Raw genomic sequence first — 26,955 nt, 5'->3', positions numbered from 1 at the left:
CTTGCTTTTTTAACTTCCTGGGAAAGAATCACAAATCCTACACGAAAATGATGTGTGGCTTGGCTGCATTAAAATGACAGGGGTCCAGACAAGTTACAGCTAATTTTAGTAGGTACAGCAGACACACACTTCAGCTTATTTTTCTCCCGCTCTATTCACTCCCATCCCAACCTCTCAGGTACACACGTTACAAGCCTCCCTAGTCAGGAGGTGGAAGTGGAGAGTTCAGTAGAGTGGAGCTCTTGAAATCATAATTGCTTAGACCAAGAAAAAGAAAGGAAAGGAAGAAAGAGATGAGCGGGAAAGCAAAGGAGGAGGAGGAAGGAAGAAGACAAGGAGAGAGGGAGAGAAAACAAGAAAAAGGAAGGAAGCTTAGAGGAAGGAAAGACCCTGGAGAGGGAGAACGACGCAAAATGAAGAGGGTGAGAAAATGGTTTTGTCTCAGGTCAACTAGAGAGAAACAGAACCTGCAAGAGCACTTCGGAATCCTCAGAGGCAACGCATTGTTTTCTTGAAGCCCCGAAGCTAAGCAATTCCAAGAATGTTTGGCAAAGCTCTTTTGGGAAGGGTGTGCAGGGCGAACGAAGGGCGGGGGCTTCTCCTACAGCCCCCCCACCGCCCCCTCCCTCGTCCCCTTCGCAGGACGTGACAGGGTTGGGGAGACCCAGCGGAAACCTTCAGGTCACCCAGGGAACTGCTCGTCTCGCGGGTCCTGCGGCGGCGAGGCGGAGGTGGGGTGAGCGGGGCGCGCGGGGATGTGTAAGTGGCGAAGCTGGACCGAGCGCAGGCGGGAGCAGCGCCCAACTCCCCGCGCGGGATCCACCGCGAGGCCACGGTGAGTGTCTCCGGGGGCGGGGGGCAGGGGATGCCCGGGTTCCCCCGCGCCTCCGGGACCGGGCCGAAGCGGGCCCGGAACCTCGCAGGAGCCAGACCTGGGCGCGGCGCCCCTCCGGGCGCGCCCGGGGGCGCACGGACTGACCGGCGCGCGCCAGGCACCCAGCCGCCCGGCCCCGCGCGCTCATTGGTCGGGACGTGTCTGCTCTGCAGCCTCCAACTTCTCCCGAATCCCACTGGTGAGTCCCGGGAGAACAAGCCGGCACCTGGAGCGGAGGGACCAGGGTCCGAAGGGCGCGAGAGCCTGGGGGCTGGGAGTGGGTGGGACGCACGCGGAGGGCACCGCGGGCCAAGGGAGCAGCTGTTCTGGGGGGCGCAGGAAACTGGTTCCTCTGCTCCAGTCCCGGGCGATCTAAGGGCCCCGAGCGCCCGGGACCCTGCAGCCGGGGGCGAGGGAGGCGTGCCCTTGGAAGGAGCCGCCGCTGGGATCTGGAGAGTGAGGACGGAGTGGGGTGACCGCTGGAGGGCTCCGCAGGTGAGGTCAGGTTCATTTCCATAGCGCCCGGTAGCTTCAGTCTGGGGAGTTATGTTTGCTTCGGAGATCGCGCTACCAAAATCCTTCGGGGCTGATTTGGGGGCTGGGAATTTGCCATTCCGCTGCACAGACACTGATTTTTATTTTTTTAAAGCAAGGTTTGTTTTCATTTTGGTTTCTGTCGAATTTTTTTCCTCCTTGGTAATTCACTTTTCTATTTTTACTTTTCCTAATCTAAAGATCTCTTCATTATCCCACCTCTTCATCTTGCTCCGAACCTTAGTTTCCTATTATATAATTTATGCTGAGAGAGGGCTTAAATCACACCAGGGTTGGTTGGCGGGAGTAGGGACGAGTTATTTTGTATAGCAAAGTTCATTAATGAATCGATCTCTGTTTGTATTCTTTGAAAATACGGCTCTTTGCAACCGAACACTGCTCTTTGGCGCCTTGATCAAGTCTGTTCCTCCCTATATATAATGTAAACGGTAATTTTATTAAACTGGAAAGTAGAACCTGAGTTGCAATGTCAGCATTTGGAAGCTGCTAGTCGGCAGATCTGCTATGGAGGCGTGTTGCTTCTTCACTCTTTTGCATTACTGTCGGGTGTTAGAACTTAAAAGGAAAAAAATATCCAGTTGTTTCTTGGCCTCGGTGCTGTTTCTCTGATTGTAGAGCCACACTGCTTATGGGAGTAATGTGGTTGGGACTTTGTGAGAACTCCACATATCAGGCCCAGGGAACACCTGCAAATTAATGTGGGTGAAACAGGGAGGCGATTTCTCCTCAGCTTCTTCAGCTACAGTCTAAATATAGAACCTGTTTCTCCTGCTTGCTGTGCCTCAGTTTCCATAATACAAACTGTCATTGCACAGTGTGCTGTCAGGGACTTGCAGAAATTTGAATCTAGTAATGTGCTGTGAAGATAGAACATGGCTTGGGTGAAGAGACTTCCCTTTAAGGAATCAGTTATTCTCTAGTCGCTCCATCTGTGAAAGCGTCTACTTTGTGGTTTAAGCTTCTCACACATCTCCACTTAAGGTGCAATATTTTGAGAATGTAGATATATTACAGCATATTCTGCTTTCAATGAGACTACAACTTTATATATATATATATATATATATATATATATATATAGTATTTTTGTATGTACTTGTGTCCCATTTCCTCTGCCTCTAAAGTGGGGTTAGATGTGGTCAAGTTGAGTATTTAAATATATGGGAATTGGTGATGTTTCTTCCTGAAGTTCAAGATTCTGAGCCCTATTAGAAAAGTGACTTGGCCGAAATTAACTGGAAATGAATAACAAACTTAATTAGGAGGTTGCACTTGAATCATTTCTCCTTTGCTGTGTGCTTCTGAAAAGTGCTACTTGGGAGCAAAAGACTTCTTTGAAAACTGCAAAACATTTACGAAGAAGAGCAGATAGAAAAAGTTTGCAGGTGATTCAAAAATGATATTCTATTGCTACACATAAAATAACTAAACAACTTTAGCCATGACCTTCATTTCCCTGTAACAATTTCTGAAACATTAGGTGTAGAGCCAGCACAGCCCAGCTCCTAGTGCCCCAGTCTGAAGGTGAGGAGAATCTAGGGAGAAGTAATCCAGAGGGGAGAAAGACATGCCTGCCTATGGTGTTCCTGAAGATGGAAAGTTGGTTGGTGCCCAAGAGCACTTTAATTTAACCCTGTGTCTGTCCTAAGTTCTACTGGGGAAATGAATTGTTATTTCTAAGACTAATAACAGAAATGAGTCATATTATACCAAGAAAATGTTTCTCTAGGTTGTCTTCTGAAATATCATTAGAACAGGGGGAGAAATACTCAAGAAAGGGAAGTATTTGAGCAAATGTGATTAATATTCAGATGTCCTGTATCTCAGTCTCAAAATATTCTGGAGAAACCAAGAAAATTCTCCTTTTATTGTTTACCTCTCTGTATGGTGTCCAAGTATTAAATTTGTTCCCATCTTTTCTTCCCCAACCACCACCCCATTAAAACTACAAGGACTCCCGATCAATGCAATTCCATATCATAACCCCAGAGGCTGTGAGACTGAGCCAACATGAGTTACATAACCATTAAGTAAGACATTTTAACATTCGGGTACATTATGTTCCATTTATTGAGTAGACAGGTTTTTCATGGGCTAATAAAATATTTTTATTTGATAGTCTGTCCTTGGTTATAGCCTCATGTAATCAAGGGGACAGCGTGCTGAAGACTTTGTATCCACAACCTTATAGTTGTGATACAACTTAGGGATACAACAGTTGTGATTCACTTATTAATAACTCCTTGGGAAGATTAAATTCTTGGTTCTCTGCTGGATATCCCAAGCCACACTTCCAATGTACATTCTCTTTCCATTTTATCCTGTGCCTCAATTTCCACAAAGCACACCTTCAGAGAATTTTGTGTTTTTAATAAAGGTTTCTAACTATAAGAACCTTTCTGGATAGTCCCCTTATTTGGGAACTTAATTATATATTTAATTAGTTTGTATGAAGCTATAAACAGCTAATGTGTTAATTTATCATACCCCTTTTCTATAGACAGGCAGAAAAACTCAGGTTGTCTATTCTAAACGTTCATGAATGACCCATAAAGAATCACTAGACCTCTGAAAGAAACACAGTGAAATTTAATATTTAGGCATATATCCTGTTCATTTTTCCCTTGAAATTCTGCAATAAGATCTCAAGTAGCTTTTACTGTACGATGATGCAGGTTTACTTCAAACAATGACCCTATGTGTTCATTGTAAAGAACACTTACCAGTTGTGTGTCCATGGACAAGTTACCTAATGCTACTGAGTCCCACATTCCTAAGGTATGAAGTTAGAATATTAATATCTACCTTACAAGGGTAAAATGAATTGCTCCATGTCTAGCACTAAAACCTGTCACTGACACATGGGAAGTAGTCAGTAAATGTCACCTATTATTAGAGGAAGAAGAACAATATATTATTCATAGTTTTAAAAGCAAGTTATGTAAATAGCCTATTAGTTGTTGCCCTGACCTGCAAGATAGTATTTTTAATGATTTTTTTTCTTACAGTTGAGTAAAAAAAAACATTAATTATGGTTAATATTTTTAAATTAAATATAGTTAATATTTTTCATCCTTGGGTATGAAGCACTGACTTTTGGCCACTGATTTGAGTATTTTCAGCATGTCTAGCTAACAGATACCGATATCACCAGTAGTCATTATTTTGAATGGTAAAATTGTGAACTGTAAAATTAAAAACTGTAATAAGTTGTTTCTACACTAAAAAGAAAATGCCACAAGTGTTTGTTCCCTTTTTTTATCTATGCAAATTTCTAATTATTGCTTAGTCAAAAAACGTCATGGTATTATTAGTCATTGATTTCTAAGCTGATAAAGGATGTCACCATTGGTGCAAGATATAAAAGTCACCTTTGACATTATTCAAAGTTCAGAAGGGTGAGTTTAAAACTTTGCTTAATGATCGTGCAGCTATTATTTACTTTGAACTGCTGAAGGAACCCTATGTGAGTACTCAATAGAGTGTTGTCTAATTTTGCTTGGATCTTCAAAATAAATATAGCCAAAAAAAAAAAAAAGACACAAAAAGTTGTGACCAGGAACTGCCAAATTCATCTGGCTGTCTATTCTGTTTTCAGAATAAATTTTTCACTTTCAATAAAATTTTTATTTCTAATTTAAGATAGATTAGTCTTTTACTTTTGTGTAGCCATAAATATTTGGAAAACTGTGTATATATTTGCTATTCTGCTTATATCTTTATTAATTTGTTGTTTTTAGTACTTAATTCATTTTTTTGGGCAGATTTTAGGTGATGGGCAGATCAGAAAGTCAGATGGATATAACTGATATCAACACTCCAAAGCCAAGGAAGAAACAGAGATGGACACCATTGGAGATCAGTCTCTCTGTCCTTGTCCTGCTCCTTACCATCATCGCAGTGACCATGATTGCACTCTATGCAACCTATGATGGTGAGTTCCCCAACCTTGTACACACACGTAAATGTAGAAAGAAGTACCAGTCTTGATCCTATGCTTTTTCCATCTACCCAATGAATATGTTAAGAACACAATGATATAAAGATTCATTTATAGGATGCAATATGTCAAAATGTCAAAAGAATTAACTTTGACTAAAGTACAAATCTTTTATGTTTGAGCTAAGTTATTAATTGCCAAGTATATTCAGTGCAATCATGTTATTTTATGAGAATTTAAATGTATAATTTTACTTAACTAAAGTATACACCATTTTATGGCCAACTTCAATTAGTCAACTTTTGTGGTGTCATTGAAATTCTAAAGAGCTTCATAGGAATTTAAGAGGTCTAATTGGAGTCTTAGAAGATTTTCATAATAAGGATTAGAAAGGATTGGTTCTTAATTGGGAGGAAAAGTGATTACTGTTCTAAAACAAATGATTCTTTCAATTTAGTCAACCTAGGACTTAGGGGGTAAGGATGATATAATAAATAGATTATTTTGTTTAGAGTAAAAATTTTAAATTTAGGATTTGCTTATTTTGTTCTCTCTATTTTTTTTCTAATTACTGAAAGCATATGTATTATCCAGGTTTTAGTTCTCACTTTAAGGAATTGATTATTTAATTGGCAGTTTTTAAAAGCATACAAGATAGGAAGAAATTAGAAAACATGTATTGCAAATATTTATTCATATACCCTCTTTTTTCTAGATGGTATTTGCAAGTCATCAGACTGCATAAAATCAGGTAAGAAGATTTTTGAATTTAATAGTGTTATGATTGATGTGTAACATTCAAAAATCAAATGCTAATAAATGTATCTCTACATTTGTTTTGTTCATGCTTTTATGCATTATAGATCACTTATTAACAGACAAGGAAAACAAAACGTATTTAGGTAGTAGATTAACTTGTTTATTCTACAAAAGAACTTGTTCTTTAGCCCCGGAATATATGGTAGAGCAATAGAGAAATCTATCTCTAGCTTTATGGATATTGCCATGTAATTAGAGAAAGAAAATCAATATGTATGAAATGATGAGCATCATATCATTAAGCATTACATTTCTCAATGTAATCATTAGAGGAGTAAAAACTTTAAAAGGGAGTGTGTAGTCATTTAAAGCAAGTTGGAGAAGTTAAGACTTGGGACTGAAGCAGAGCTAGGGTTTGGAAGTAGAGCTAATAAAGAGATGTTTCTCCAAACAAGGAGAAAGAGCAACAAGAATAAATCATGTGAGAATTAGAAATATAAGCTTGATAGATTGGAGCACATTAGGAAGAGTCTTGAAAATCCATTTTCAGCCTCCATTTTGTAATAAAGGAGAAATGGATATTTATTTCCTTAACAAAACACTTAAATAAGGCAAAACTTGAAAGATGACCCAGAGAACGCTAAGCTGGGCATTGAGTGAGAAGCGACAAGCCAGTGAGGGCGGCCAGGCCGAGGCTGCTGCTGTAATCCAGGTGTGACAGAGAAGACTGGCCAGTGGTGGGACGGAAAAACAGATGGTGTGAAGGAAAAATTGAATGGTGCAGTTAAACTCATTTGTTAAATGGAAGGATATGAATAATTTGAAAATAATGCCAAGTTTTAAAACCTACGGGATTCAGAATGGCAGCAGCAACACAGATTGTTTTAGGGAGAGATGTGATGTTTGTTTCAGGGACAGATGTGATAATGTGAATTTGGAAATGTTGGATCTAAGCCAGAGGTAACAACCAAGTGAGAAGAGACAGCGGAATAGAAGTGTAAGAAGATCAGGATGGGGTGGATTTAGGATCTGTCACCAGAGGGTATAGCTGAAGCCCTCAGGAATATTTGAGTTCCCGAAAGGAGAACGGGGCTGTCTTTAAGAGGACATTAGAGTAGAAGGCAGACTGTTTAGAGATGGGACCAGAAAAGTGTATGGAAGTGCTACGGTGGCTGCGGATAGCCTCATAGTGCTGAAACTTAGCCCCTTACACCACCAGGGAGACCCCAGCACCAGTTATTTTCTGCTCAACATACTGACATGCATTGCCCATCTACTAGCTTTGCCAGAAACAAAAGAAGAGACGATTTTGCAGGGAAATGACTCTACAGGTACCTTGGCTGGGAGAAGGCAGGGGCCCCGTACCTGATTTGGGAGACGTTGTCAGAGTTACCATTTGCTCTTTCCCAAAACCTTCTCTTCTTTTCGCTCTACCAGTTGCCCTATGATATGCTCACACCTATCCTGTTTTGAAAATCTCCCACGTATCTCTAATTATCTCCAAGTTTCTTGGTTCTTAAAACACTTGACTTGTCTCTTAAGTCTCCTAATCTACATGCTGTCTTACATGCTATCTTCTCCAACTTTCTTTTTTTCTTGAATTTTATCTTTAAAGAAACCGGGTCCTTTGTCTAGGTTGGCACAGAGTTCTGGGCAAGATCCTTTAATGGTACCCACCCCAATAGGTAATGTGGTATTTGAAATCTGGCAGTTTTAATTTTTAGGGCTATGGCTTTGGCTTTTTATAGTGTTTGGCAGGTCTCAGCTCATTAAAGTGTATTTAACCTGTATCCTTTAATTGTAGCTTAGAAATCAGACCAAATGTAAAACACTTTGCAAAAATACATGTTGGCAGAGAAATTATATAATAGAAATAGCTTCAGTGGTAAACAAGGTGGCTGAATAGCTCTGTGTTTTCCTTCATTTTGCTTTGTTGACTCACAAGCCATTAGAAGACTTTCCTATTCATACTTCCTATTCATACTATTCTTCTTAGGGGGGAAAAATGAAGGAAACTCACCCTTATGGATACAGTCTCCACTTCCATACAGACACATCCAGTCTGCTGCTGATTAGGAAACCTTTTCTGTCGCAGAAAACACAGCTATCACTTTCACAAGTTGTTGCAAATTAAGAAAACTAGGGGAGATCTTGGGCAGAAATAAATAATAAAGAAAGGGAGAGTGAAAAAAGTGGAGTAGATGGAAAGGAAAAGAAAAGAAAAATGGAAAAAAATGATGTTTAAACAAAATAAAGTCATCTTCCAGCAATTCTATATAGATTATAGAATTAAACCCAAGCACAGAAAGTCATTAGAATTGGGAAAGTAGGTTTTGATACCCAATGTACTTGCTTTATTTTTTTTAAAGGGCAACTTTAATTATTTTTATTTATTTATTTATTTTGCTCAGAAGAACTGGTGTGTAGGCCAAAGGTATGAGGAGGGGTTGTGAAAGGATTCACCAGAGACAGAGTGGGGAGCACAAAATGTGGACTGACTGAAATACTCTGCTGAGGGGAGTGGCGAGCGAGACAGTAGAGGTCTGCTGTGCCATATGTGGGTTAGTTCCCTGGCCAGGGACTGAACTTGACCCATAGTGCTGATATCCCTAGGCCACCAGGGAGGTCCCCGAGGTACTTACTTTAAGTGAAAGTTGGTTCTAACTTAAAATCTTTCTCTCAGTGGAAGGAAATGTCACAGCAAGTGTTCTTTTCTCTTTGATCCTTTGAAGTCATAGATAGAAGTCAATTCATACCAACACAAAAATATTGCAGATGACTGTGTGTATTTTGAGATCTGTTTGGTGTTACTATTTTACATCAGAGCAACTATACACTTAAATATTTGTAATATGCATAAGAGATGTTTATAATACATACTTTAAATCAACTATTAACTTTGAAAGGAAATGCATCAGTGTGAACAATTACACCAGACCTAAAATAAAACAAAGATGACTTAACAAATAACAAGTCAAGGCAGTGCTCAAAACCCTATTATTAAAATATGAGTAATATTATTCCTCTCTTATTTACCACCTAAGATTGTCAAAAACATGGAGTTATAACACTTGTATATGATTTTGCAAACCTCTCTGTGCAAATCTGAATCCTAAAACAGACTTCCATTGCATTGCAACCTTTTGAACTCAGAAGATTTTGAGGAATCATAGCTTCAAATCAGGGTTTCTGAACTTCGTGTCAGTGTTGACATCTTAGGCTGGACAATTCTTTGCTGTGGGGAGGGAGCTGTCCTATGCATTCTGAAATAGTTAGCAGTATCTGTGTCCCTCAGGTACCTCGTAGCACTCTGTATCCAATTATGACAACCTATCAGTGTCTCCATTGATAAATGTCCTCTGGAATCCATCGAGTGTTTAATAACTGTATACCTGTATATACAGTTTATGAGAACTGATTACCTGCCTCCTGCTAGAACTTGGAGCTAAGAGACATAAGATGGCGCACAGAAAGCTGAAATCATTAAATCCAGACTGAGAAGGAGAATAAATAGCTCTTAGAGCCAGAATCAGGCTACTTTATCAAGAACAATGAACAACTTCATTAGTGATTTTAGCAAACTCAACATGAAATTGAGGGGGTTACAGAAACATATATTACCAGTGTGTGCCTAGATTCTCTAAGGGTTCAGAAGCTAAGTTGAGGTGCATGAGTGGGACAGTTCACAAGACAGTGCAAAACCTATATAGTCGTGAAGGTTTTACACTGCACAATTATGACATCTTTAATAGGCGCATGGAACCCTGATAAAACCTCTCAGAACTATCCATTTTCTATACTTTCTCTTTCTTTTTAAAAAAGATTTATTTATTTTTGTGTAGAGGGTATAGGTCCGAGGTGTGGGGGTGAGAGGATTCACCAGAGACAGAGTGGGGAGCAAAACAGGTAGATTTTACTAAAATATACTGTTAAGGGGAACAGCAGGTGAGACAGAAGTCTGCTGTGCCAAATGTGGGTTAGCTCCCTGGCCCGGGATGGAACTCAAGCAGTGGTCCATTGCTGTAATAGCGCTGAGACTTAACCCTTAGGCCACCAGGGAGGCCCCCATTTCCTTTACTTTCAGTCTCTACTCACTAAGCAAACTTTCAGTGAGTAGTTAATTATTATTACAAGAAACAGAGGCATTCTGTTCACTTAAAATATATGTTCAGCATGGTGGAATACTATATTCACATTTTGATTTGTTATCAATTTTGTCTGACTTGAGATACGACTCTTGAAATAAATGAAACTTCCAAATGTCTGGTCATTTCTGCAAAAGCCAGATCCTAGTCATACTCTAGGTGAAGTATCACCTGCCCACCTTTTTCTGGCAGCAACTGGGAAACTGTCTCACTGTCTCTAATTCTCAGCCGGTGAACACCTAGAAATCTCCTTGAAGAGAAATAGCACAACTAGATAAGAACAGAAAAGACCGGACACTATTTTCTGAATATTGCCAGCCCAGAGCAACTACCTTTCAGATTAGAGATGAGGCTATTTCATTATATAATTAAGTTTTAAAAAATCCTTAAGGCAGTAAGAGCGCAGCAGGTATCTTAGCGGAAAGAAGGCTGAGACACACCTCTTTAATTTAAATGTGGGATGTGGCGATTTGCTTTGGGCAGCTTCCCTGACACAGTTCTCCTGACAAATGTGTAGCAATGCTTACTTTAAAAATTCTCCAGTTAAAATTAGCATCTGTCAATCAAATCCTTTCTCAGAAAGGGAGCCAATTATGTGATACACACATACATATATATCATTTTTCTTACCTTCCAGTTTGAATTTTAAGTTAAAATTTGAGCACTGTTTTTAATTTTGAGCTTTCAACTGTTAGTGTACTATCATTTTTATTTTTATTTTTAAAGATTTTATTTTATTTATATAAGAACCGGGGTACAGGGCCTTCCCTGGTGGTGCAGCGGTTGAGCGCTGGGCTGCGAAGCTGCCTGCAGCCTCTGCAGCGCCGGTTCGATCCCCGGCCACCAGTGAGGGTCCCACATGGCACGCAGACCTCTCCTGCCGCCCACTGCTCCCCTCAGCAGTGTATTTTGTAAGTCTGCCTGTTCTGTTCCCTGCTCTGGCTCTGGTGGATTCTCTCACCCTCCTGTGCTTCTGACTGTACCCAGTGCTTGTATAAATAAATAAATAAATAAATAAATAAATAAATAAATAAATAAATAAATCTTTAAAAAAAAAAAAAGACATTAAAAAAAAAAAAGAACCAGTGTACAGGCCAGATGCGCGGGAGGGTGAGAGGATTCGCCAGAGACAGGGCGGGGAACAGAACAGGCAGACCAATGAAATACACTGTTGAGGGGAGCAGGGGAAGAGACAGGAGAGGTCTGCTTGCCATCTGGGTTGCTCCGAGGCCAGTGGGGATCAAACCGGCACTGCAGAGGCTGCGGACAGCTTCACAGCGCTGGGCTAAACCGCCTGCACCAGCAGGGAGGCCCTATCATATTTTTAAAGCATGGTCAAAGTACAGAAAACATCGATAAGCTGACTTAAGTAGTTAAAGGGAAAGAAAATGAGCAATGTTTGAAAAAATTATTTGGAATTTAACAGTTTGTTTTACAGCTGCAAAAAGTGCCTGCATGTAAAGGACAGTGAATGGAAACTAGCTCAGGGTGGAATGAGGACCCCAGCTTTACACACAATGTTGTAGAGTGACAACTATGGGGAGGGACCTTTAGTGGGAATGTCTTACTCTACCCTACTCCCCATCAAATCCATGAGGTGGTCAGGTGCTTTGTAAATATGCCATTGATATAATATGAAACTCAAGTTCATAAAAATTCTTAGATTACTTAGGGGAAATTGAAAAATGGGGACTTAAAAACATTCTACAGGGAAATTTGCACAAGTCCTTGAATCCTGAAAAATATTGTTCTCTGACACCATTCTGAGAAGAAGATATCTTGTGGGGTAATGGGAGGGTTGGAGTGGGGAGGCTGATGGGCCTGGTTTAGATCCACTTTAAGACTGACTGAAAACTGGAATAAATTCACTCTGTTCAAAACACCCCTTACCTGCCTGAAGAGAGAGGCAGCGCTAAGGGTTGGTGAGGATGTGGAAAAACTGGAGCCCCTATACCCTGCTGGTGGGAATGTAAAATATTTCGGCGTAGCACAGCTCAAAATGTGAAAACTTTGAAAAGGAGTGGCAATTTTTATGAGAAGTTACCCACATGTTTTCCACACAATCCAACAATTCCATTCCTAGGTGTTTTTACTTCAGATAAACGAAAACATATTTTTTCACAAAGGCTTTCGATATGAATGTTTACGTCATGACTATTTGTAATACCCCAAATGTGGATGTGACCTAACAACAGGTGAGTAGGCAAAGGGTGGAGTAGCTGTCAATGGGATTACTACATCACAATGACATGAACCCATGATGATACATACAAGAATATGGGTCAACTTCAAGAACATTATGAAGTGAAATTTACCAGACACAAAAGACTCCATATTATATCATTTATTCATATGACATTTCCAGAAAAGGTCAAACAATAAAAGCCGAAAACAAAATAGCTGCTGCCTGGGGCTGGGATGGCTTCTTATGGACTGAAAGAAACTTCCTGAAATAATGACAGTATTCTCAAGTTCCATTGTGGTCATGGTTGCATGGCTTTATAAGTTTATGTAAAATCATTAGGTGAATTTTGTGGCCTGCAAATTATAACTCAATAAGGTGGTTAAAAAGCAAAATAAACCCTCCTTCATTTCTTTTTCCCATCTCTCCAATGTCCATTTATAAGTAAATTTCTTATACTTTGATCTTATGCTGGCTATTAAATGTTGAGCCCATTGATTCCCATTTTCACCATTTAAAATGATTATGTGTACTTTACACTGCCTGTCAAATCTTTGCTCAATAAATTAACTCAAACTTCTCAGTTTGAGTGAGCACCTATTATTTGACTATGTTAGGGTTATATTGATGAAAAGTCTGTGGAAATTGTAAATCAACCAGGGAGTTAAAAATCTTTCAGAATTAGACCTTGGGAGCATTGTTGGCATGCCCCAGGCAGTTTCACCTTCAGAGGATGTCACAGATGGATGTGGTCCAGTGGGGTTAGGCAGACCAGCATATCTGAGTCACAGCCAGACCACTGGGTCTGCCACAGAGTGGTTATCAGAGATAATCCTGCTTCTGGAAAAGAGTGTTGGCTTTTCATACAGGTTCTGTGAAATGTTTCCCTGTTCATCTTTTGCCTACTAGAAAGTAATGAGTAAAATTTGTTTTTAATCCGTAATTATAAAATCTCTTTGCATGCATTTGATTTATTAACATTATTCCTGTCCTTTTTCTTTCTTTCTATTTTTTTTAAAGATTTATTTATGTATACAAGAACTAGGGTACAGGCCAGAGGTGGGGGGGCGGTGAGAGGATTCACCAGAGACAGAGTGGGGAGCAGAACAGGCAGAATGACTGAAATATACTGCTGAGGGGAGCAGCAGGCCAGACAGGAGAAGCCATGTGGGTAGCTCCCTGGCCTGGGATCGAACTCATGCTGCAGTGGCTGCGGATAGCTTCATAGATTGCGTCTTAACCCCTGTGCCACCAGGGAGGCCCTCTTGTCCTTTTTCTTTCACACTGAGTGTATATGAGTTTATTTTATTTTATGCATCCCTATAAAGCAACTCTGCATTCTTTTAGGAATTATGAACTATATAGGAACGTATAATAACTAGGGAGAATGTTGATTAATGGTTGGATGAATAGAATATAGATAAATGCCATATGTGCAGTAGAAAGTCTGTTAAATAGTAAACTTTGTTGCAAAGATATGCAAGTGTTATGAATAATTAAGGCATACTCTTTTAAAAGATTACTTCTTCTTCTTCCAGTAAGCCCACTTAGCATGGGAGAACTAAGATGTAGGTTTTGGCCACATCCTGTGTTGCTAGTATATGATCCTAATTAAGTCAGCTAAGCTTTCTGCATTTCATTTTCATTATCTACAAAATTGGAATTAAAAGGGTCTCATTTTACAGAGAAACAGCAAAGAACCCATTTCATGTTACACATCCATCAGGGAGATGCACCATAAGTGTAATGCATGGATCTAGTCCACTTCTTTCATGAAAGTTACAAATGCACTATTTAAACCTATTTATTGAGAATCAAAAAGTAGTCTTTTTTTTTAAGAGAAAGTTGTGGAAAAGAGACAAGAGAAAGGGAGAGAGAAAGAGAGGTACATTTAAATATTCTCCAGTAAAATTACATCATCTTTTGTTAACATTTTCTTTGTTGTTCTCTATCTTAGCAAAGGCAGCAGCAACAGTTCAGCCTGTGAATCAGTTAAAATGAGCATAATTAGAAATGGGCACTTGGATCCATGTTTCCTGTAAAGCAAAACTACCTGCAGGCTCACCTTGATTTGAACACAAAGCTGTTCAGTTCCCCCCCAGCACACCCTCGGTGTTGTCTCTTTCCTCCCCACTGATAAATCCCTAACAGTAAATAAGGCAGAGGCCATAGCAAGAGCAGAATGGCTAGATCCTTGCTATTCAAAGTGCAGTTCATGGATAAGTAACAGCAACAGCAGCAATAGCAGCTTGGATCTTGCAAATTTGCAAATTCTTAGACCTCAGACCTATTGGATTTGCAGTCACATTTTTAGTAAAGTCCCCAGGAGAGTGGTGTGCACGATGACATTTGAAGCATTGAATAAGAGTAGAATAGTGGTTCTCAGCTATCGATTATTAGGATAATTGGTCGACCCATGCTAGACCTTCTCTCCTCCCTGCAACACAAATTTCTTACTCTTTCAGGGGATTGGTCTCTGTTAGAACAGTGTTAGGAGGAAAGGCAATTTAATAAATTGATGTTAAGGTTATAGGGATATCCTGGAGATTGGCATTTTAAGAAGAAGGCATATATTAACCAACTGACTGCTCTTAACAGGTGCAATTTCAGACTCAGTATTCAGTAAAATCTAAGCCAGAGTAGGTAGGATGGTGGGTCTGGTTTTCTGCAAATAATGAATGAGTTGAACCAATACCTCCTGAACTTTCCCAGTATAATAAGTGTATGATTGTTTTCACTCAGACATCAGGACAGCATTCCCTTAGCCATCTACTCATTCATCTGTTCTTTCATTCATTTTTTTCTATAGTCACTAATCCAAATTCCATAATCAAACACTGAGCACCTTCTCAATGTTGAGTACTTTTCTAGGTATAGGGATATGAACTGAGATACCCTGTGCCCTCAGGAAAGTGATGGTCTGGTCAGCATAATAGACCAATAATAATAGACCATTGAACAAATTACCAGATGGCTTGGATACATGCTATGACCCCAGTAAACAGAGAGTGCTAAGGGCACTCTGAGAAAGGAATACTTAAACCACGTCAATCATGGGAATAGGCTCAGTGACCGTAACAGGACCAGGAAAGCATTCCCAACAGGAAATTTCACCCATTGAATCTGGAGGGATATCAGACTTGTGGAGCAGAAGACAGCGTGTACATAAATGGATGAAAATGCAAATGAGAGGCCTCCCCTGGTGGCACAGGCAGTTGAGTGCCGCGCTGTGAAGCTGTCCGCAGCCTCTGCAGCACCAATTCGATCCCGGCTGGCCGGCAAGGGTCCCCATGGCACTGCAGACCTCTCCTGTCATGCCCGCTGCTCCCCTCAGCAGTGTATTTCGTCAGTCTGCCTGTTCTGTTCCCCGCTCTGTCTCTGGTGAATCCTCTCACTCTCCCATGCTCTGGCCTGTATCCCAGTTCTTGTATAAAATAAATAAATAAATCTTTTAAAAAAATGCAAGTGAGGACTTGATGACCTTAAAATCTGCAAGTGGTTGATATTGCTGGATGGTAACATGGGAAGCACCAGGACACAAAGCATGATGCTGGATAAGTAAACAGACTCAAGTTTGTATGCTATGTGGGTTGTCTATAGGAATGAATAGTATGTTACAGGAAGCCTCTAAAGGACTTTAAGCAAAGGTGTGTCATTCTCAACCTTGCCTGCTGTCTAGCCCAGACAGGAAAGTGAAGGCAAAGATTTATTCATCCAAGAGAATAATATCAGGTGGGACAGAGAGCTTGAAAGATTTGAGAATGGAAAGAATAGCTCTAGGGCTGAGTCATAGAGGGTATGTATGAGGAAGAGAAAGGGGAATTTTGAACAGTGGCACAGGAGATATCCAAGATTTGAATCTTGTAGTCCAAGTTAACGTGTTTGGACCTTCCATTAATCAGATGTGGAAGTTACAGAAGAAAAGATTTTAAATGAAGCGTGACTTGATCATAATGTTGAGAAGGATCAGTGACTATGACTAAAGCATAACTGTAGGCAGGAAATTGCGATATTGCCCATTTACCTGGATGAGAACTAGTGGTTGCTGTGTTTAAATGGTAATAGGATGGAGAAAATGGATGGATTTGAGAAATAATTAGGAGGTAGGGTTTTTAAGTTAATGTATTTATATACATATGTGAGGTAATGAAAGTAATGGTATAATTCAAATTTCTGGCTTGGGAAGCTGGGTAATAAGTGTTGGCATTCCTGAGCCAGGGAACACATAAGAAGAACTGGCTTCAATGCAGTTCTTCAATGAAGAACTGGGGACAATGCAGTGAAAAATATTTGTGATTCTGGTGAGTTTTCCATGTAGAGAGGCTCAGAGAAGTTAGGGTTAGAAATAAGGATTAAACTCATTAGCATATGATATGGAGCATGTGGTTTAAATTTCCAAAAGAGATTGAGAAGGAACAGTCAGGGAGTAAAAGAAAAATCAGTAAAGTGTGAAATCACCAAAGTGAAAGAAAGAAAATGTTCAAATGTTAGTAAAATGAGAGATTGATGTTGCACTTAGATGCAGCTGAGAGTTTGGGTAAAATAAGAAATGAAAGCAGAGGGGAAGAGGTTCAACATTCAGGTGGAAGGTGGGGAAATTGCTGGATCTTGCTCCTGGGGACATATGATTGGATATATTCAGAGAAGGGCATGCTCTTAACCAAGAAAAGTATGCTTCCTCTCTTATCAGGGGGGATAGGGACAGCGACAGTTTGGAAGCAATTATGTTTGGAGACTGGGAAGAATAGTAAGTAAGTCATTTAGTTGCTTCAACTTTCTTTGTGAAGCAAGAGACAAAATATGCCCCTGGAATTGTACTTGTAGAGAAAGTAAGTAAGGGAAATATTGAAGGCAGAGTGAGTGCGAAGCAAGGAGAAGGGAAGGTTAACCAGGCCATCTAGAAAGATCGTGCACAGAATTGATGACCCTACTGAAGTTGATGGCCATAATTTGAAATGGTATCAAATTAAGCAGTTGTAGGATTTTCCCCAGCCTCACTGATATTATCTTCAACAGATATTAATTGACTACTGCTCTAGGTGCTGCAGATGCAAACGTCAATAAAATGAATTCCCTGCTTTCAAGAAAATTACAATAAAATAGAGAGACAATAAACAAATTAATCCATAAACACATAAAACACATTATTAAATATATTAGCATAGACTAGGGAAGGAAAAGAAAGGCACATGGATAGATTCAGGGTTGGTTCATTGCAGAATCATGGGGATGAAATACTTTGGTGAGATGATGGTTTAAATGAGATGATGGATAAAAGATAAAAGAAAGCAAAGGAAAAATAGTGTGGGCATGAATGAAATAAGAGTTCTCCATGAAATTGAAGAGCAGGAAATAAAGAAATCAAACAACCTCTGAGGATCAATGTTGTAGAGTACTTTATTCTAGTCAAAGAGTTTAGACGTAGAAGTGTGTTGAGTGATATCAACACCAGGAAGTTTCCATGAAAATGCAGGTACCCATGTGGAGTGGGGATGAAGTGACAGTCATAAGAGTTCAGGTTGAGAGATTCTTCCCTACAGAGTACCAGAGATGGTATATATAGACCCTGAATTTACCTGGCAAGATGGTAGAACTTTCATGGAAGGGAAAGCTGTGAGTGACTTGTCAGAGTTTTTAGTAAACAGAGATGAATGCCTAGGAAGTCAGTAGCTGACAGAGTGAAGGTAGTGGAGGCTGGAGTGGTCAACTGGCAGAAGCCTGAACCAGCACAATGGAGAGGAATGGTTTGGATACTACCTGAGGTGATACTGGCCAGCTTTGACTTCAGTGTTGTGGAGTTATATATAGCAGGAGGGAAAGAGTTTGAAAAGGGGTTCCAGTTAGTTAAATCAGAGAGCTAAAGGATGACTTAAGGTTTCAGACAGTCATGCTTTCTTGTCTAAGATTATTCCAGAAAAGCTACTCTTTTTTTCCTGTCACAACCCAATACCCTTACTTTCCCTCTCTCCAGAGATAGGTTTGCAGGAGTTACCCTTCTGAATGGAGGTAAATGTTTGCTGACAAGAGTAAGATTCTAGAATCACTGAATGTGCCATCTGATCTAGAAATTACTTTATTCAGGTTAGGATTAAGTAGCACCTTCACTGTGAAGCCAATAAAAAAAGATTCGGTCCACAGCACAGGCTAGGTGATTGGAAGTCAAATTGAAGTCAATTAGCAGGTAACCACTAGCCAGTGTGGATCACTTCTCTATGTTGATGCTTAAAGCACAAACAAGCAGGCAGACTATAAAATGACGGGGCATATCTCGTAAGTATTCTCTTTCGTTAACCGAGGCTTTCCTGAACGTCAAAGAAATTCCTATTTGAAAACCTCCCAAATCAGGAAAGACTTGTAATAAAATATGCTTAAGGATCCAACAGTTATTTAAAATACTTCCAAAAAAGAAATAAATAAGCATTTAAAATACTTTTGTTTAATCCATTTGGCTGAATTTTCTGGTATAAATTAGCTGAAGAAAATTAGGATGTTTTTGATGCATCTGCCAGTCTAAAATCAAAATGAACTTACTATCTCCAGTGCTTGTATATGGCAATTAATGATTTCACTAACTTACAAACAAAGGAGGAAAATATTAATAGCGTATTTGTTTAGAGAAATAATTTCATTATATTTGAGTGAATCAAATAAAGTGACCGATATGTGGGAAGTCATTATCTGAAGAATACATTTCTCAAAGTGCTGTTTATCAGCTTTGGTTGCAATGATATGACAGTATGTTAAGAAGGGCTCAAATGAAACCTTGTAAGTCCCCTTAAACTGATATCCAGGCAAACAAAAATCTTTTAAAAGAGAATGTGATAGCAGTAGATGCTGTGAAGTGTTCTTTGATGTATTTAAACTATGGGGTAATAAGATGAGGACAAGGAAAACAGTGAGAAGGTCAGGAAAGCTGACACGCTGCGGTTGAGTTCCTTGCAGGGTCCCCCAGCAGGGTCAGCCCCATCCAGGCTCAGGCAGTCACTACAGTCACAGCCAGAAGTTCCGGAGCCTTCTCCAGTCAGCTCCTGGTGACTGCCTGTGACCCTTGTTCTAGTAAGAGGGTTCCTGCCTTGTCCCTTGTCACGCTCTGGCTCACTTCCCAGTTCTGGAAACTGAGTTTCTGATCTTCCTCCCCTGTCTTGTGGGACTGAAATCTAGCTTAGCTCTTGACCTCATCCCCTTTTGTCAGACCCCGGAGAAATTTCTTGGCTCACTACACGCTGTCTGCTGGTACAGCCCTTTGGGAACAGCACCTACTGGTCCTCATCCCTGTGTAGTTTTTTGCCCTGGCTCTTAGTTGAGAAATCCTTTTTTGCTGAGCCCTTGTAGGCTATCTAAAATAGGATTCAGTCTCACTGGACTTGGGCAGAACTGTTCTACCTGAGTGCAGTCTATGTAAATAATATACATTTTATATAGAAGAAAACTATTACTGAGACAGGAACAGCTCACTCATTTTGTATGCCAACACAAGTCAGGGATATTGCTTTTCCCTCAGTCATCAGCCACAACACCTGTTAATTTAAAAAATGTAGGAGGAAGGAATTGAATTGCTCTGTGTGTGTGTGTGTGTGTGTGTGTGTGTGTGTGTTTTGCCTTGCTTTATTTAACATAAGAAAATCTAATTATGTGTGAGAAATTCAACAATTTTCAGATATTGCCTATCTGTCTGACTCTAAGTGAGTAAAAAAGTCATTTTTAATATAAGTGTAGTAATAGGAAACAGAAACCAATATCAGAATATTTTAAGTTTCTGTTACAGTGCCTGTATGTCTTGAACGTTTATATATAACAAGAGGGTGATAATTTACTGTAAGAAAACTTTATTGTGCAAGGTGTCGGGAACAAAATCCTTGCTCGGGGCAGGGGTGGTGGAGTGGAGTGGGGGGGTACCTGCAGTTGTCATTGCTTTTCTAACATTGCGTCTCTGTGGGTTACCTGGAAATACACTTTCGAGTTAGTTTCAGAAGTTGCACAACTCATTGCACTGTTAATGGTCTAAGACTCCATCTTCCACCTAAACATATGACCATTAAATGGTGCCACGAGGCAGGAGCGGTCATCAGACAGCTTAACATCTGTGATCCACGGACTCTTGTCTGCATTTGTAGAAAGAACGTGTCTAAGCTACATTTGTGAAAGCATGTTGACTTGGAAGGGTGTGTGTTAAAGAGATGATTTCGTTCATTTTTTGTGGCCAGCTATAAAAAATTGGGAATAAAGGGAAAGCTGTTCCCCTGAGGTGCATGTGATAGGATTTCTAGGGCAAGGCAAACTGCAGTTTCACAAGAATATCCTTATACACCATTGGCAGGAATGTAAGTTAATGCAGCTATTATGGAAAGCAGCATGAAGATGCCTCAAAAAATTAAAAATTAAAATTCCTTATGATCCAGTTATCTAACTCCTGGCTATTTTCTCAAAAAATACAAAAATGCTAAAATAAAAGAGATACATGTACCCCCCCCCATGTTTATTGCAACATTATTTACAAAAGCCAAGAACTGGAAACATGTGCCATCTACTGACAAATGAATAAAGAACAATAAAATACTACTCGACTATCAAAAAGGATGAAATCCTGCCATTTGCAACAGCATGGATGGACCTAGAGGGTATTATGCCTAGTGAAATAAGCCAGATGGACAAAGACAGACACCATATGATTTCACTCATAGTTGGTGTACAGAGAAAACAAACAGATGAACTAATAAATAAAACAAAAATAAACTTGGACTATAAGACCAGTTAGTGGTTACCAGAAGGGGTGGGGAGGGGAGACAGGTAAATTGGGACAAAGGAGACAATTACATGGTGAGGGATAAAATGGGATTTTTAGATTTTTATATACTTAATGTAGTATATAAACACTGATTTCAGTGACGCACACCAGAAACTTAGAGAACGTTTAATTTAAAAAAAGGTAAATTCCTCTTTCTCATGATAAGATCCCCTTCATTGGACAGGTGATAAAGGTCAGACTCCTCTTATCAGGCTGTCACCAAACAGAGGCATGCAGGAGTCCTTCCTGGGTGCTGAAGCTTTGGGAACTAAATTCTTCATCCTTTAGTCATCTTGTGCCCTTTCTTCAGGGCAGGGTTACCTCTCCACCCACTGAGAGCAGCTCCATGCCTCAGTCCTCTTTCGATTGCCTCTGGCTAAAGCTATCACCCCGCTCCTCTGCCTGGAACATAGTTCAGTGTCTGACTCAAATATTTGTTTCCTTGCCAAATGAAGATGTGAATGAGTACATGAATAGCTCTCTTCTGTCCTTCCCCCAGCTGATTCCGCATTCAGCACACTCTACACACTGCATCCTAACTCACATCTCACTTGTAGTTAGTTGTCCAATGTCTAGGTTTTCCAACATAATGTTAAGTTTCGATCTCTTCCAGCATATTTATCTTTCTCTTTCCAGCAACTAGCAAGGTACATGGCCCATAGTAAGTTGTCAGTAAATATTGGCTGACTAAATACTTCGTTGATTCATTTTGCATTTACATTCTCAAGTTCCTTATTTCGAGGTCACAAAATCAATGTTGTCTCGGCGAGGCAATTCCCCAGTCCACCTGACATGCATATGGCAGTAAAGACGTGTTTCCATCAGACTTTGTCCCACTTATGTAGGTCAGATCTCTTGCTTCTCTGTTTCTCTGTCAGCTCTCCAAAGTTGAGCCCTTTTTCTGTCTGATCCATCTCCTCTGCTAGCAGTAAAGTCAATTACTCTCTTCTGAGTTGTTTAATTTACCTTGCTAATTCTACCCTCCTAAACTAGAACTAGGTCAACAAGGAAACAGCTTCTTTACGCATTTCTCTTCCCCACTATTTTCCTGTCTTGGGGGAATTTCCAGCCATCTCCCCACTCTGGTAAGCACTGCCAGCTCTCTAGTACCAAAATCTCCACTGTCTGGCTTTCCTTTCCCAACCCCAGCTCTCTGCGAACAGCTCTTCTGAATAACTCGTATCTGATCTCTTTTAATGACGTCCCCCTCTGACTGGCCTTCCCTGGGAGGTCATTGTTTAGCCAAGTTGCTGGTTTTCCACTGTCACCTTCTAAGACTCCCCCTTCCTCATCGCTTCATTCTGTAGCATGCTCGTTCAATTCCTGGTCAGCTCACATTCAAGCATACTCTCACAGACTTGTTGCAAGTGACTTCTTACTTCCACGTCACATAGACAGCTGGAGTTGTGTTTGTCAACTGAATACTGGGTAAATCTGGGGGCTGAAAATGAGACTTTCATATTTAGATACAGTTATGTTGTAGGAGTTCATGTGCAATTTGGAAACAGTCCTGTTCCAGAGGAAAATTTTGAAAGCTCAGGGAAAGCAGGGATTATGTCTGTTTATTCATCATGCGCCATTCAGTTCAGAATAGTGTCTGATATAGAAGGGTATTCAAAAATATTGGTCGAGATGAAATGAAAAGTTTCAATTGTTTCATGCTGTACCATGAGAAAAATCTTTTGGGAGATGGCATATGATTTAACATAATCCCCAGTCTTTCAAAATAGAAAAGAGCTATTTATTTATTTAAAAAAAATGTAGAAGCATGTGGGGCCAAACACAATCGAATGTTTAGTTTGTGAATAAGCACTAAATTTAATAGTGCTCACTAGAGAGTTACTTCGAGCATGTTGACTTCATTCTAAGCAGCTTTCTAAAAGCACCTTTGACCTGGCTTACCCTTCTGCTGTGACCTTTCCGTGCCACCCTCTAACCAAAATTTATGCAAAAGCAGAGTGTTTTGAGTTATGCTCACTAATTACATATTATGGAAGTCAGCCTAATCATTCCTGTTCAACAATATGATCCCAAATAACAAAATGTTAAAAAGGGAGAAACATAAGTATATTCTATTGCTTTCTCTGCAGAGACATCTGCTAGTGTCCAGGTTGCTGGGTGTACCTGATCAGAGTTATGAAGGGAACATGCAGCCTTTTCTAACCTTCTTTATCTCTCCTTTGAAAAGGGATGTTATTATTCATTAACATTATAATTAAAATGCAGCCCAGATAAATTATCTTAAGTGATATGTTATACTTAAATTGCAGTGTAATCTCTAATAGCTTTTTGCTAGCAAAGAATCTTTTAGGATTCAAAATGCAAATTGGACCTGAATGAAAAATTATTTTTAGACTCTTGGCACTTTAACTTAACTGTAACAAGTTTCAGGCCTTTCATTTATTAGCAGAATGTGCTTTGGGTTGTGAATTTGGAGGAATCCCTACTGGAAAATTATTGACTTCTCTCTTGACTGTGAGCCATTCATTTAAATGGGCTAGGAGATAGGGTTGAAGGATTTCACTAATTTGGGGAAAGCCAAGTAAGGATTATTACTGCGAGTCCATTAGAATTGAGATTTTTGTGGTTATCTCAACAAGTTCTAAAATCCAGAGCCAAATGAGGTGAAAAAATTCATGCAGTTATCCTCATGTTATCGAGCAATTAAAATCTTAATTTGGCATCAGGAAAAAAAAAAACAGTGGTTGCTGTATAATTTAATTTGGATTCTCTCCCCCACTCTGTGGCGCTTCCAAAATTTCTTTAATGTTATTTGAAGTTATGGCAAAATGATACTGTAGAAAAAATGTTTAATTTTAAAATTAGACTGGGTTCACTCTAAATTCATATTGGTGACCTTGGGCATCTAACTTCTCTGTGTCTATTTTTCCTTAAAGTAGAGGTAATATTCCCTACTTTATAAATCAGTGATAAGGAAGAGCAATAATTAAACTGAGAGAGGTCGTTTAATATCAAGTTAAGAGCTCAGACTGGCCACCAGGCTGCTTGAAGTCAACCCTCAGCTTTGCAGTTCACCGACTGTATGACCTGGAGTGCAAATTCCTCACCCTCAATTTCTGCATCTCCAGAATGGAAACAAAGGCACAGTTACAGTATAGAGTTAATTGAGAGCAAATGTTAAAGAATTTAGAAAAGTGCTTCATATGAATTAAGTGCTTTGTGCCTGGCAATTGATAATTGATTTCTATTGTTGTTGTTCTTGTTATTGAGCATCTATTACTAAACCTAAATGAAAATCCTCTAGCTTGCATGCTATACGCACGTCTGATAGTAAATAGATTCCAGGTTAAATGTTTTCAGGCGTGCACCTGTGTGTGTGTATATGTACATTTAAAGTAAATTGTTCACATATATGAAATATAATTTAAAAACTAGTCCTCTAGCTCAAGCACAAAAATTAGGTCTTTTTTTTTTTTTTTTTTTTTAGATTTATTTATTTATTTATTTATTTATTTATTTATACAAGCACTGGGTACAGTCAGAAGCGCTGGAGGGTGAGAGAATTCACCAGAGCCAGAGCGGGGAGCAGAGCAGGCAGAAGGACCGAAGCACACTGCTGAGGGGAGCAGCGGGTGGCAGGAGAGGTCTGCGCGCCATGTGGGACCCTCCTCCGGTGACCGGGGACCGGGGATCGAACCGGCGCTGGAGGCCGCGGGCAGCTTCACAACCCAGCGCTCAACCGCTGTGCCACCGGGGAGGCCCAAATTAGGTTTTTCTTGAGAGTGGCTGCTCCCTACAGTAAATTCAGTGTGCTTAGAAATCTCCCCCAAATCTACTTGTGTGAATCCTCCGACAGTTTTCTGAACATTGGGTAGCAATGGCTGCTGGATAGTTGGATAGTTTCATGCTGTTGTTCAGTTAGACCAGGGTAAGACTTGACCTTGGCTTCACTGGAATTTAAGCATGATTGACAGAGAATGTTTGAGTGAATGACAATCTAGCGGTTCAGATTACATTCCTCATCCGTATCCACCCATTCCAAACCCAACCTTTCTTCAACAGACACACAACAAAAGCAATTTTGGGGCAGGAATTTCATTTAAAAGTAAGGACTGGACTGTGGAAGAATACAGGAGAATACAGAATGTTTGTAACAAAGCCATTTGGTTTTTATTAGCATTACTCTGTGTGTCTGCTAGTTTTCAGTCATTTTCTCTTCAGGAATGGCCCCCCAGATTCGAGTTTCCACATTACTGCCTTTCGAATGGAGTCCTTTGTGACCCGTTCTGATTGTGTTGCATTTTCCTTGGGCTCTCTCAAAACTTTCTGACTCTGCCTTAATTTTGGTTGGGGGATGGTGGGCAGCAGCAGGGGAGTGAGGTCAGTCATACTTACAGAATGATGTCAGGGGAGACATCGAAATTGCTCAAAAATTGCCTCGTAAGTAATATCAGGTTCAGTGTCCATTAATATAGCGAACATTTAGGATGGAAGGTTGGGTCAGAAATGGGGTCCTTAGGTCTTCACAGGTACATTTGCTCCTGGATGCCCAAACATTTCTCTGACCCCTTTTGGACACTTTGAGAACAGGCATAAACCAGGATGATTATAGTGATTTTAAAATACTGGAATGAAAATGTTGTGTTGGAGGTCAAAAAGCCAAGGGCTTAGGATGATTCAGAGGAAACAACCTGAAATAGTTTTGTTCACTTACCATTTCCTAAGCTTTGCTATCATGTACATGCACAACCAGAACAGTGGAGAAATTTTGCCAGATATGAGGACCATATGCTGTAGAGAGAAGCTTACCTTATTTAAAATGTTTACATAGTGGTCAGACGTCTTTCAAATAGCGTAATAATTGAGAAAGAAATGCTTCAAGTCCCATTTCCATCTCATTTTGTTGCCTGCTTTGTTTATATTCCTGAATATTACAAAAGGTTTCAAAGAAAAATGGACAAAAGTATAATAGAGTCTAATTATTTGTAAATTCCCTATTTGCTAATTTGCCCACTGATGAACATTTATTTACAACACCAAAATTAACACTTCATGGTCATTTGCAGATGGGCCCAGATTAAAGAGTTGCCTTGCTCTGCCCTCTCGCACCCAGCTGAGGTCCAACAAAGAGATTGGAAACAAAGGTTCTTTTCTTGATCTATTTAGTGCCATGTTTCTACATTTTTAATGATTTTTGTGGGTGATTTTGCTGTTAAAATCACACCGTGCATAGTACAGAGCTTCTGTTCTGGGTCCATAAGCACAAGAAAGCTGTGACTTCTATGACTTCTGAGAAAACATGTGTTAGATAAGCTGTGTTCAGTCATGAGTTATGGTGCTATTTTGTTAGTTCAGTGTTAATGAACCAGTGATATATATACATATATATGAAATACTATGCCTTTAAATGAAATGAAACCACATAAAACTAAGCTATGTATCATTGGTCAGTTAATGAAAATGCTGTGTGATCAAAATTTCATAGAAACCTAACCTTATATTTCCCCAACGGTCGATGTTTCGCTATTTGGTAATTCAATATTAGTGATGCCTGTGAAACAAAACTCCATTTAATAAAGAGCATCAACCACATTTGTTTGCAATTCCTATGAATTTATTCTCACGGGAAAATACCAATGACTTACAAGTTAGGGTCAACATTGAATAAAATTGAACCCACAAAATAGTGCTAGAGTACAAGGCTTCAATGCTATTTGTTCTATTCATTCATTCACTGCTTGTGACAATCATATT

At 39.8% G+C, this 26,955-nt stretch overlaps 1 protein-coding gene across 4 annotated transcripts in view; it reads left to right on the top strand.

Moving 5' to 3' along the window:
- The first annotated feature begins 649 nt into the window (after window positions 1–649).
- Window positions 650–26,955, top strand: part of MME (membrane metalloendopeptidase) — a 94,530-nt gene continuing 68,224 nt past the window's right edge. The window contains exons 1-3 of one of the 4 annotated variants that reach the window (XM_037526248.2): window positions 650–835; window positions 5,194–5,363; window positions 6,085–6,120. In XM_037526248.2, coding sequence (XP_037382145.1) covers window positions 5,204–5,363; window positions 6,085–6,120 — 196 coding nt within the window. In that variant the 5' untranslated portion in view covers window positions 650–835; window positions 5,194–5,203. Of the gene's footprint in view, window positions 836–1,015; window positions 1,074–1,179; window positions 1,370–1,405; window positions 1,528–5,193; window positions 5,364–6,084; window positions 6,121–26,955 lie in introns of those variants that run through there. The other 3 variants (XM_037526250.2, XM_037526249.2, XM_054701002.1) reach the window with 3 other exon arrangements.

The sequence above is a fragment of the Talpa occidentalis genome, unplaced genomic scaffold (genome assembly GCF_014898055.3).
Source record: "Talpa occidentalis isolate TD23 unplaced genomic scaffold, MPIMG_talOcc4v2.1 talOcc4.4, whole genome shotgun sequence".
In the NCBI taxonomy this organism is placed as follows: domain Eukaryota; kingdom Metazoa; phylum Chordata; class Mammalia; order Eulipotyphla; family Talpidae; genus Talpa; species Talpa occidentalis.
Note: the sequence above shows the minus strand (reverse complement) of the source record. Positions and strands in the feature narration are given on the sequence as shown.